General features: G+C 30.8%; 1 protein-coding gene across 1 annotated transcript; it reads right to left on the reverse strand.

The window, feature by feature from the left end:
- Positions 1–953: 953 nt before the first annotated feature.
- Positions 954–10,949, reverse strand: LOC127736954 (uncharacterized). Its single transcript, XM_052247517.1, has 8 exons — positions 10,667–10,949; positions 10,248–10,424; positions 9,643–9,777; positions 9,199–9,349; positions 3,035–3,147; positions 2,619–2,795; positions 1,753–1,887; positions 954–1,402 (listed from the first exon to the last, which is right to left on the reverse strand). The coding sequence occupies exons 1-8, from the start codon at positions 10,758–10,760 to the stop codon at positions 1,245–1,247; spliced, it is 1,140 nt and encodes a 379-aa protein (XP_052103477.1). The 5' UTR covers positions 10,761–10,949; the 3' UTR covers positions 954–1,244.
- Positions 10,950–13,652: the final 2,703 nt, after the last annotated feature.

The raw sequence follows: 13,652 nt of genomic DNA on the forward strand, positions 1-13,652 counted from the left end.
AATGTGAAATAAATACTAGTACGTAGCTAATTTGATCCATGTAAAAAAATATAAGCCAGCTATAATACTAGCTAAATAAGCCACATTTTTGTTTGATTATTTTTTACACTTCAGAAAGAATTGGTAGTTTGTTGAATTTTACTCTTTTAATTCTTTTTTTCAATATAATATGGTTGTAATTTAATGTTACTTGTGTTTTAATTTGTAACTTATGTATTTGTACATAATTATCACGTGTTGTCTTACTTTGTTTGTTCCTACAATTTTGGATTTTGGAAGTTTAATAGAAACATGATTTCTCTAAATCACTTATACCAGGAAAAAACGACAAGAGGAAGAAGATACAAATTTTAAGATGTGTATGTATGTTTTGATAGACAAGTCTTTAACAAAAGTTTCAGTCTAAAAAAACACGTGCGTGGTGCATAATTAAAGGCATGGGCGATTTTAATACTTTGAGCTATTGGAGTACGAGAATATCAAGCTTTATAATTACTATATAATTTACATTCCACAATCAATGGTAATGAACAGTGATTTTTTTTCTACTCTTTGTATGAAGGTATTTTTTTGTGTGTCCGTTATCAAATTCTGATTCATAAAAGTTCTATTATAATTTTATATATTTTGGTTGTAGAAGATGAAAAAATGGCACCTTCTTTGAAAGATTTAATGCATTTTCTATCTTGTTTCTTTATTTTGAATTCTTTTGAATTTTATTTTGCATAAAATGCTTTCTCATGGATTTTTATAATGTAACTTGAAACTGTCTTTGTATTAGTCATTGATCATAATATCTTTAAGTGGAAATATTTGGCTAAATGTTTCATTTACAAGGGAAAAATCATATTGTTATGGAATGATGGAATTCATGATGTCCAAAACGAAACAAAGACAAATTTAGTTAAAGAATTGTGTTCCTCTTAACTTTAGAATGAGTCAGAGAAAAAAACAATTCCGATGGTAGATTTTTATTTATGAATACATACAAACAAACAAAAACAAGTATAATATAAAATATCACAATATTAACACTCGTTTTATTGACCGTTCTCAGTTCTATCAAATATATTGCACAATCCATTAATTTCAATTGCTCCTCAATATGATTTGGGATCGATATTTTCGTTTCTGTTACCACACTGATTGATATCGATGTATCCAGGAGTTTGTGTGTCGGGATATCATGGAGTCTCCTTGTCATCTTTCAGTTCTTTACATAACTTGTGTAAAGATGGGATTAGTCAGTGCTTTTTGTTATTTTTCACTAAGTTTGCCATTTCCTTCATGCTCTCAAAGATTCCTTCACCTGTTGTTGCGCACGCTCCATGAATGTACCATTTTCTGCCAGTCATTTTCGGTAAACCAAGACCATCTGCAACTTCTGACGGGCTCATAGATCCTATAAAATATAAAAGGTCAAAGGTCAAACGATTATTTTAATTTTGTTAAACCGCTATTATCTATCATGCAAGTAATAATATCTAAGCAAATGATTTCTTTATTTTTTGTACAGAATTTCATTTTTTAAATGTTTAAAAAGACCAACTATGCATATACCATTTCTTAATGTTGGAATGCTAATAATTGTCACATACCAATATGTGGAAATCAAATACGTTTTTCTACGACATAGCGTCGTAAAAAAAAAGAAAGATATGAGAAAACAAATTATTAATCGACAACTCTAATTCGATGTAAATGAATAGGTATGATTTTGCATTGACGAAAAATAAATACTTTAAAACTTACGTGGTAAATCTTGTTTATTGGCCACGACTACAACAGGAACACCTCTCATTTCATCACTGTTGAGAATTCCATGAAGTTCTTCTTTTGCTTCCGAAAGTCTCTCTTTATCATTACTGTCAACAATATACACAAGACCTGAAATTTGAAGAAGATACGTTTAATAAGTTCAACATTTTGCCCTCAAGCATGAACAATATATGTGTGCGTATAAATAAGAAGATGTGGTATGAGTGCCAATGGTGTAAAAAGTGTTTTTTATGATTGATATATATAAATTATGAGACTGGGTGGATATCTTCACTGAAGTCTCTAAATTCTAGAAAATTAAAAAAAAACCTCGAAGCCACTTTTTGGCTAGTTAAAAGAGTGTTTGCCCGGCTTTGGCTATACTTTTTTTTTTAACCTCTTTTGGAATATAGCTCTTCATCTTTTTAGTAAGCTTTGGATTTTCAAATATTTTGGCCTCAAGCATCACTGAAGAGACATTTATTGTCGAAATGCGCATCTGGTGCAGAAAAATTGATACTGTTAATGTTATTTGAAGACATGTTTTCTTTTTATTATAATATATACCATACTTTGAGATACTTTTCAGTAGATGTTTCCCTTTTTCCGTGCGGTATCATTTCTTATTGTATTTTTGAAGTCTGCAATACCGATAGAAATAATTTTTTTTTCTGATCTGATTTTTTAAATAATATGTATATTCACTACTTTACACGAGATAATCATTAAATTATTGTTATCAGATTAAAACGCCATTCTAAAGTGTACTTATGGAACGGAGAGTAGTACTATGACCATGCAACATACATAAATGCAAGGGCAAGGAGGATGAAATTGTATAAAATGTTAAACAAATTTACCTTCTGTATTCTGATAATAATGCTGCCACAGTCGTCTGATTTTCTCCTGCCCACCAACATCCCACACGGTAAAGCTAACACCCTTCACTGGACTGACGGTCTCAACATTAAAGCCAATGGTAGGAATTGTATGGACATTCTCATTTAATTTTATCTTGTACAGAATTGTTGTCTTTCCTGAAATCAACGAAATAAAAAGAATTTAGCTAAAATCATATTGTAAAACCCGTAGGCTCGCCATTTAATTGACTTCACCTAGTACAGTTAATTGTAAATATTGATTGCAGTACTATTGTTTCAGGTCAAATTTTCTTGTTTTAAATATGCTAATTTCACATGTCGTTCTATACAAAAAAATGTATATAAAGCAAACTGAAAGAGTAATAATAAGTCATATTAAAGCAAAATAAATTTACCTGCTGCGTCCAATCCTAACATAAGAATTCTTGCTGGTGTTGATCCAGAAAATTCAGAAAATACATCGTACAATTTAGACAACCATAAGCCCATTTTGTCTATTTTACTTTCACTACGAGTTTACTTCTTTACAGTCTTTCGAAATTGAATAGAACTGTAAGGAAACTTCAGTTTTTTATAGTTAATATTAAAGTGGGATTTCGTCACAAATGTCATTTGAATACAACCAAGTCGTAGAAACCAGCAATTAACTTCCAGCATGGCAAGTTTGACAAATATTTTAAACCTATGATTAAAGCGAAAATGACTGAGGAGTATCGAATGTACGATTACATCGCCCCATGACGACTGAATAAATAAATAGGTATTTTCCTGAATCGACAATAATATCTATATATAGATATATATATATTAACATCATAATTCTCTAAGCAGTTAGTATTCTGTCTTTATTTCTTTATTATTGGATATTCGAACTCTGCAAAACAGGAGATAAGGCACATACAAGTAATAAAGTCAATGGCTAACAGGAATGCATCATAAGAAGGTCTGGATGGGGTTTACACAATAGAGAATAATGGGCAAAAGGTGCAGAATAAAGGGCAAAAAATAAAGAATAGAGAAAAATGGGGACAAAATATAAAGAGTAGGTAATAAAAGGGTGGTTAAGTATAAAGAATAGAGAAATTGGTCAAAAAAGATAAAGAATAGAGAAAAATGGTTTATAAAAGTAAATAATAAAGAAATGAAGGTCACCCCATCCATACCCTCATATAAATATAATTTTTTTTACGTTCGTAACTTATATAATAGGTAAAAGAAAGGCGAATGTTTGTTTTAAAGTACATAAGTATTTACTTTCTCGGGAACAAAACTACCAAACTACCTCGAAAAAAGTGATTCGACTCTGTAGTATCTAATTTCCAGTTCGGACACTTCGGTGACATTGACAATCGATCTTAGTAATAGGTAATAGAAAAGAAAGGATTTGGGTTATCCATCCGTGACACAAAATCAATACATGCACAGCAAAAAACACTAAAAAGCAATGAAACATTTATAGTCCACAATTACAATTATATTGAAACTATCTAGAAGATTTCAGCCTCAGATATAATAAGGATTAATATGATTTTGGAATTTATTTATATAATATTTCGTCCAAGCAGTGCATTATATGCCTCTAAAGACTGGTTGGTATTAATATACATGTCTATTGACATGTATATGTATGTTGAAAATTGTAATACTTTGTATATCATGTACATGTACCAAGTTGTACTTTAACATAAAAATATCTATCTATCTGTCTACACACATCTCCTTATTTTCAATTTTGTTGTAAAAAACAATACTTCATTAATTTGTTTGTTTAAATATATTAGAATTGCAAATATATAGTATAATAATATTTAGGAACTTTTCGCAAACACGTATAATGAAACTATTGCGTCAGTGTTTCAAGAGATGAATTAGATGATTTGCATTTCTGTCGTCCAAATCAAGTTATGGGAAGGCCTTCAAAAAATCTTCGAGTAGATGTTCAATCCCAGTGCTTCCTTTATTTGCTGTAGAATTTCGTTTTCTTGCTATTCAATAAAAATAAATTAGTATTTTAATTTCATTCGTACATCCCAACTTTATCTAAATTACAGTGTTCGTTCCATTATAATTAAAAAGAACTCGTAGAAAGTTAACAAATTGTCCCAAAATATGACCGTGCATATCCTTTTTATTTGATTTGGAGCAAAACAAACTTTTTGTCATGAATATATGAATTGGAAAATAACAAACAATTTCACGTTGAGGCTATAACGAAAAAGAAATCCGAATCTCAGCAGCTTCTGCATGATGTGTTTGCTATTTTATTTCTTTTTGTTAGAAGTTTTATCACAAAAAATGATGAAAAATTAAAATTAAATTGAAATCGAAAAAAAAAACCAATTCAATTGGTATTGCATGGTTCTTTGAATGATTTAGATAGTTAAAAAGTTTTTAATACTAGTACTTGAATTATCACCTAGTCTAACAACAATTTAACGATTAAAGAGACGAAGTATAAAATGGATATGTTTTAGTTAAGCACATGTATTCAGATAAATTCTGGGTGTGATTTTTTTTAGCAGAATGTTTTTTTTTATTTTTCTCCCCTTGGTCGGCAGGATGTCCCATCCGGCTTGTCATTCCCGCCAGTCACGACCCACGGCCTTAAAATGTTCTCCCCGAGGAAAAGCCTGTTGAAATCTCAAATAGTAGTCAAGTAAGAATAATGATGAGGTGAAATATCTATTAATTGCCGGCATATTGTTTTGTTATGAAGTACTGATTTTTAATTGGTTTTCAATTAATGAAGAGATATTTGTAGACTTTCTATAAAGAAATATTCCAAACTTCGACAACATACTTCTGAATCACCCGAGTTATTACTACAAGAGAGTCAACCGTTTTTTAACATTTTTATTCATAATAAAAACTTCTTTTAGTTAAAGTTAAATTCTTTCAGCAGATATCAAAAGCATTTAAAAAAATCAAACTGCGATAGTATGGAATTAGAAGTTTGGCAATCAATAACACTTGGCACTATATGAAAATCGATTAAACAATAACCGTTTTACCAGCCATTGACTGTAAATGCTCACAGTATTTTCAAGTACCTGCAAGTTTACTTCGACGTTTTACTTTTTGTTGACGTCATATGCGTTAACGGTACAGTTTGAAAATAAAACAACAATGTTTTTGTAATGTCATGTATGTAAACTTAATATTTACAAAGTCAAATTAATCAATAAGGGCATACTAAGTGAGGAATTTGTGTATCAAAAGTATGTAGAAAGTATACATTTTACCTCGAAAAAATTGGGTTTTCAATGTATGAAAATAGTATTAATTTGGGACTAAGAAAGTTGTACTTTCGATGATTTAGATAAAAAAAAAAAAACAAAACGGAAAAGCTACTTCTAGCAAAAAAAATTGACTTCTTCATCGACATGTGAACATGAAAAACATTGAAAGAATAGTTTAAGTAACCCATCGCACTTCTGCGTTACCACCAACGCTCTTCGGTGTAGCTATCAACAAGATAGCGTCACAATACCACCTACGCAATTCGGTGTGATCAAAAACGCACTTCAGCGACTTACCATCGCACTTAAACGTGACCATAACGGTTCAGAGTACCATCGCTGTTCAGAGTCATATATATATTTTATATATATTTATATATATATATACAAGAACGTCTGAACCAGAGACAACTCTACGACAGATTTTATCCATCGGATCACCAGTGATGGTGATACAAGGCTGAAAACACATTCTGTATACATACTTCGTCTAAATAACAGCCCAACAATGTTTGCGGAAGCAAATTTGTTGTTCTTCCCTGGCCGGGATTCGAACTCATGCTACTGAGACATCGTGGCACCAAATCGCCTTGCACTATGCCCGACGCGCTAGACCTCTAGACCTCCTAGGCTCGACAAAAATCAAGTTTTCGATGGCCGGGTGTTACCTTTCCTCGTCAATTTTTATCTAGCGTCGTAACACAGTACATGGTATATAAGGCATGAAGATGGAATATTACAGATCAGCTGAATTATCTATCGTAGAGGATCTTACAAATTAAGAGAAAGAGTTGTCACTGATTCAGACGTACTTATATATATATATATATTTTCTTTCGGGTTAATATGATCCGTTCATTCTATTTCGACTTTTTAAAATTCAAGAGTCTATCCTAAATTGAGGTAAATTATATGGCCTTCCAAATACCGTTTCGATCCCTAACATCACTGAAGAGACATTAATTGTCGAAATCCGGATATGGTGTCCAAATTTTTGCACCTCATGTTTGTGGTATATCATCTTTTCCGCAAGTTTATTGTTTTCTGTTTGGTATTAAATTAATATTAAGATCCATTTTGTTACATCTGGTGATCAATTTAATCGGCAGTCAGCAGGGTTTAAGAACATCCGTTTTTCGACCTGTAGTCAAATGCGTTTTGTTAAAATATACTTTTTCACTTTTTTGGTCTTTTGGAAAATGTTGTTTGTGCTGTATTTAGACCCCTCTACCAAGAAATTTGTTTTACATGCACACGTATAAAAATTGAGGTTTTTATCCAACGCAATCTTAGGTTTGAACAATGTTTTCAATTTAGACTTGTATATATATATATATATATATATGTCTCATCAACATCTTTTTATCATAAACGTAAAACTTCCGAAACGAAAAGGACAGTATGATTATTTAATTATAAAGTTTTAAGACTTAGAAGTGGTGTTACATAATCTATAATACAGATTCTATTTCTATGGGGAATGTTACTTTAAAATGATATTTGATACATAGACACTAAAACAATAACATGTTATGTTTTCACCACGGTGACAATTTTTTGCTCGAAATGCAGACAATTAGTCATTGCTTATTTTTTTTCAATTTGGTATTTTTAAGCGAATTATCTATTGAAAGTCTGTGCATATAAAAATAAGAAGATGTGGTATGATTGCTAATAAGATAACTCTCCATCAGAGACCAAATGACATTGAAGTTAACAACTATAGGTCACCATACATTTAACAATGAGCAAAACCATTACCGCATAGTAAGCTATAAAAGGCCCAGAAATGACAAATGTAAACAATTCAAACGAGAAAACTAACAGCCCGATTTATGTACAAAGCAATAAACGAAAAACAAATATGATATACAGCAACAACCACTGAATTACAGGCTATTGACTTGGGACAGGTACATACAGAATGTGGCGTTATTAAACATGTCTATAACGTGGGGACTAAAGGAGTACCGGAGGTACTTTTGAAGTGTAAAATCGAAGCAAAAAAAATCAGACGACAACACGAACCATCAGACAACTCAAAATAAAGACATACAACACAACAAAAAATAATAAAACCAACATCAAACAGCACAATGGGTTAATATCAAATGCTTTGTAGGTAACCCCCAACTTTAGTTCAGTCGCCAGTAATTATTTGTAATATGCGTTATTGAGTCCAATTCGGTGTGCGAACAGGAAAATTATAAGCCAGCTATAACTCAAGATATGTAAACTTTTTGTTTGCTTCTTTTTTACATTTCTGAATGGATTGGTAGTTTGTTGGATTTTACTCTTTTAATTCTTTTTTTCAATATGATATGGTTGTTACTTGTGTTTAACTTTATAGCTTTGAGAATAATATGTATACATACTAATCAGGTGTTGTCTTACTTTGTTAGTTCCTTAAATTCATATCATCCACTTTTGATTTTGGAAAGTTGAACTAGAACATGACTTCCCTAAATCACTTATAACAGGAAAAATTGATAAGAGGAAGAAGATACAAAGTTTAGAATGTGTATGTGTATTTTGATTGATAAGTCTTCAAAAACAGTTTCAGTCTGAAAACACGTGTGGAGTGCATATTTCAAGGCAAGGGCGATTTTGATACTTTGGGTTATCGGAGTACGAGAGCATTAAACTTTACAGTTACTACAATTTACATCCCACAATCAATGGTAATGTACATTGAGTTTGTGAACTCTTTGTATGAAGAAAATATTTGTATGTTCGTTGTCAAATTCTGATTCATAAAACATCTATTCTTATCATCTATTCTTATCTTATATATTTCAATTGTAAAATATGAAATTTCTTGGTAGTAAATGTAGCCGAATCGATCATTATATCTTTAAGAGGAAATGTTTTGGTTAAACGTTTCCTTTACAAGGAAAAATTAGATTATTATGGAATGATGAAATTAATCATGTCGAAAATGAAAGATAGAAAAAATATAGTCAAAAGTTAAATAAGTGAAATTATTGTGTTCCTTTTTAAATTAAGAATGATTCAGAAAAAAAACTAACCAATGCAAGAGATTTTTATTTATGATTACATACAAACAAATCAAAAATAGTATAACATTATATATCACAATATTAACTATCGTTTTAATCATCGTTCTCAGTCCAATTAAATATATTGCACAATCCACTGATTTCAATTGTTCCTCAATATGATTTGGGATCGATATTTTCGTTTCTGTTTCATACTGACTGTTGTCGAAGTGTCCAGGAGATAGGTTTTCGGGATATCCTGGAGTCTCTTTATCATCTTTAAGTTCACCTAACTAGTGTTTAGAATGAAAAGGTCAATACTTTTTGTTATTTTTCACTAAGTTTGCCATTTCCTTTATGCTCTCAAAGATTCCTTCACCTGTTGTTGCGCACGCTCCATGAATGTACCACTTTCTTCCAGTCATTTTCGGTAAACCAAGACCATCTGCAACTTCTGATGGACTCATAGATCCTAAAAAATGTAAAAGATCAAAGGTCAAATGATTATTTTAATTTTGTTAAACCGCTATTATTTATCATGCAAGTAATAATATCTAAGCAAATAATCTTTTTATGCACAGAATTATATATTTTAAATGTTTAAAAGACCAAATTATCACATACCAATATGTGTAAATGAAATATATTTTTCTACGACATGGCGTTGTAAAAAAAAGATATGAGAAAACACATTATTAATCAACAACTCTACCTCGATCGATGTAAGTTAAATTGGTATGATTTTGAATTGACTTATAAGCTTACGTGGTAAATCTTGTTTATTGGCCACGACTACAACAGGAACACCTCTCATTTCATCACTGTTGAGAATTCCATCAAGTTCATCTTTAGCTTCCGAAAGTCTCTCTTTATCATTACTATCAACAATATACACCAGACCTGAAATTTGAAGAAGATACGTTAAATAAATCCAACATTTTGCGCTCAAGTTTGAACAATATATTTGTGCGTTTTTTTAAATGTTTTTTTTTCTTTCTGATCTGATTTTTTTAAATAATATTCATATTCACTACTGTACATGACATAATTTAAACAGAAATTTATTGCTACTTCCTATACTTTTTTTATGGATTCTAATATACGATGATGTTATATCCCAAGCATCACAGATCCAATTTAAAGATTTAAAAAAAAAAAGATCCATCTTACTACTGTCTATAAATATATATATAATTTATTTGCTATACCAGTATTAATTATCTAATATCATTAACAATCTTAACACGCCTTTCTAATGTGTAACTATTACACGCGTAATTGTGAATATAGCCGTATACACATACAAACATGCACTAGGGTTACTTGCGTCGAAGGAGGATGAAATCATGTAAAATGTTGAACAAATTTACCTTCAGTATTTTGATAATAATGCTGCCACAGTCGTCTGATTTTCTCCTGCCCACCAACATCCCACACGGTAAAGCTGACACCCTTCACTGGACTGACGGTCTCAACATTAAAGCCAATGGTAGGAATTGTATGGACATTCTCGTTTAATTTTATCTTGTACAAAATTGTTGTCTTTCCTGAAATCAACGAAATAAAAAGAATTTAGCTAAAATCATATTGTCTTAGCCGACAGGTGACGATTTAATTGGCTACGCTTAATACAGTTAATTGAAAATATGGATTGCAGTACTACTATTTCAGGTCAAAATTTCTTGTTTTAAATATGCTAATTTCACATGTCGTTCGATACAAAAAATTTATATATATAAAGCAAACTGAAAGAGCAATATTAAGTCATATTAAAGCAAAATAAATTTACCTGCTGCGTCCAATCCTAACATAAGAATTCTTGCTGGTGTTGATCCAGAAAATTCAGAAAATACATCGTACAATTTAGACAACCACAAGCCCATTTTGTATATTTTACTTTTACTACGAGTTCACTTCTTTACAGTCTTTTAAAATTGAATAGAACTGTAAGGAAACTTCAGCTTTTTATAGTTAATCTTAAAGAGGGATTTCGTCACACATGTCATCTGAATACTACCAAGTAGTACAATCCAGCAATTAACTTCCAGCATGGCAAGTTTGACAAGTATTTTTAAACCTATGATTAAAGGGAAAATGACCGAGGAGTATCGAATGTACGATAACATTGCCCCATGACCACTGAATAAATAAATAGGTATTTTCCTGAATCGACAATATTATCTATATATAGATATATATATGTTAACATCATAGTTCTCTAAGCAGTAAGTATTCAGTCTTTATTTCTTTATTAATGGGTATTTGAACTCTGCAAAACAGGAGATAAGACTTGCACTTACAAAAATAGAGAAAAATGGGTACAAAATATAAAGAGTAGGTAATAAAAGGGTGTTAAGCATAGGCGGATCCAAGGGGGGGGGGGGGGGGGCCCGGGCCACCCCATTTGTGGAAAAAATTTGGTTGATTATATAGGAAATCACTGAAGCATGACTATCTAGAAGATTTAAGCCTCAGATATAATAAGGACTAATATGATTTTGGAATTTATTTATATAATATTTCGTCCAAGCAGCGCATCATGTGCCGTTTGAATTGTTTTACACTAGTCTTTTTGGGGCATTTTATAGCTTCCTGTTCAGTGTGAGCCAAGCTTCCGTGTTGAATGCCGTACTTTGACCTATAATTGTTTACTTTTTACACATTGTGACTTGGATGGATAGTTGTCTCATTGGCACTCATACCACATCTTCTTATTTATATGTCTATTGACATATATATGTATGTTGAAAATTGTAATTCTTTGTATATCATGTACCAAATTGTACTTTAACATAAAAATATCTATCTATCTACACACATCTCCTTATTTTCAATTTTGTTGTAAAAAACAGTACTTCATTAATTTATTTGTTTAAATATATTAGAATTGCAAATAATATACTCTTCATGCTTATCCACTTGTTTTGGTTACTTGGATTATTCCTATTTCATCTCCTTGTAATAATTGTTTAATATATTTTCACTCTCCTTAGTGTATATTCTTGCGACGAATAAAAACTACTCAAGAATGCTTATTGTTAAATGATAGATCTTTTATTTTTGTCATTATGTAGAATTTTAAATAGGATTCATGTTATGCAATCTCTCTCTCTCTCTCTCTCTCTCTCTCTCTCTGTAATTTTCTGTATAAAGGTTTTCTTGTGTTAATTGTATTTTCTATATATTTTTCTCCGCAAGATTTTGATTTGCCTCTTATAATATTCAATTTTTCTTACATTTTTTGTACATATTTTACCAAACAAACCCTAATTTGGAGCTAAGTGACTTCAGATAGTTACAACTTTATTTAAGTCCTGATTAAATATTATTTTTTTACTTTTTTTTCAATAGAAATTAACTCTGTCAATGATAGTATTTTGTGTTATCATTTCCAATAATCGTTACACGTCAAAGCATAAAACATTTCATACATATTCATTAGTTTTATACTCGACAAGTATGTTATGAGTCCTGACCAGTTGAAAACACTAAAATGTGTTGTCGCCATTCATACACACAATATTCAGATATGTATTAATCGACTGTCCAACTTTACTGCTGTTGTTTTCACGTTCGTATCATATTCGTCCTTTTCATTGCTTCTATCAATAAAGTCATACTCTCTAATACTCCACTGCCTGTTCTGGCACACATACCATGTATGAACCATTGTCTGTCCTCTATCTGACATAATTCAAGACCTGATGCAAGATCTTTAGGAGTTAAAGTATCTAACAAAGAAAACAACTTGTGTTTAAACATTGCATATGGGCGCGCATTTAAAACATTCTTATTGTAGATTCAACGAAAAAATCCATAGTTTCATTTATCAACCAAATAACTGTTTGTTCTAGCTTAAATGATTGCAAGTTTTATAATTTTACAGAAACAAAAATTTGATTTTGTACTTTTTGTCCACAGAAGAATGCGACAGAGTATTGAAATGAATTTGGATAGAAAAGATTTTTTAGATAACTCCTCCTGGTTTATTTGACAATAGAACCATGAAAATGGTAACTTTCTTTCATAATTATTTAATTTTTTTTGTATTTGAAAGAATAGGGACTTACTAGGTAGATCCTGCTTATTAGCTATAACCCCAAGAGGAATACCTCGTGCTTCTTTGCAGTTCACTATGTAACGATGGAGGGCTTCTTTAGCTGAATGTAATCTTTTTATATCGCTGCTATCGACAACAAATAAAATGCCTGTAAAATTTTCCGTTTGAAAATTTATTTAATTTTGACTAATAATAATTACGAATAGACACAATTTTAACAACAAAATTAACAAATAAGGTATATCTCGACTTCTTTAATAATCACTGTTTTCAGATCTTTCATTAATATAGAATAAACATGTAGGTTTTTTCTTCAAAGGACAAGAAATGAGTTCCACCATTAATAATTAAAATATATGATGTCATATAAGTGTGTAAATGTAGATGAAGAATGTTTCATACTAGAATAACATTTGAATATGCAAATATACTTAACAATAAATTGCACGCACCAGTGTATGATCGAAGATATAGTCGATATTATTGCAGGATAAATTCTTTAAATAAATGATGTGTTTGACTTAATTTCCATGTACTCCAAGCCATAAACTAGTAGGTTCACGAAGGATTAAAATTGGCCCTACGATTTTAATGTTTTTGAATCGGGTCAAAATACTACAAATTTCACATAGAAATGTTTATGATATTATTTTTGATACAAAATAACTTCTTTTTGGCACAGCACATTACAAATTACGAAGTATTGACCCCTATA

The sequence above is a fragment of the Mytilus californianus genome, unplaced genomic scaffold, assembly GCF_021869535.1.
Source record: "Mytilus californianus isolate M0D057914Y unplaced genomic scaffold, xbMytCali1.0.p SCAF_4, whole genome shotgun sequence".
NCBI lineage: Eukaryota > Metazoa > Mollusca > Bivalvia > Mytilida > Mytilidae > Mytilus > Mytilus californianus.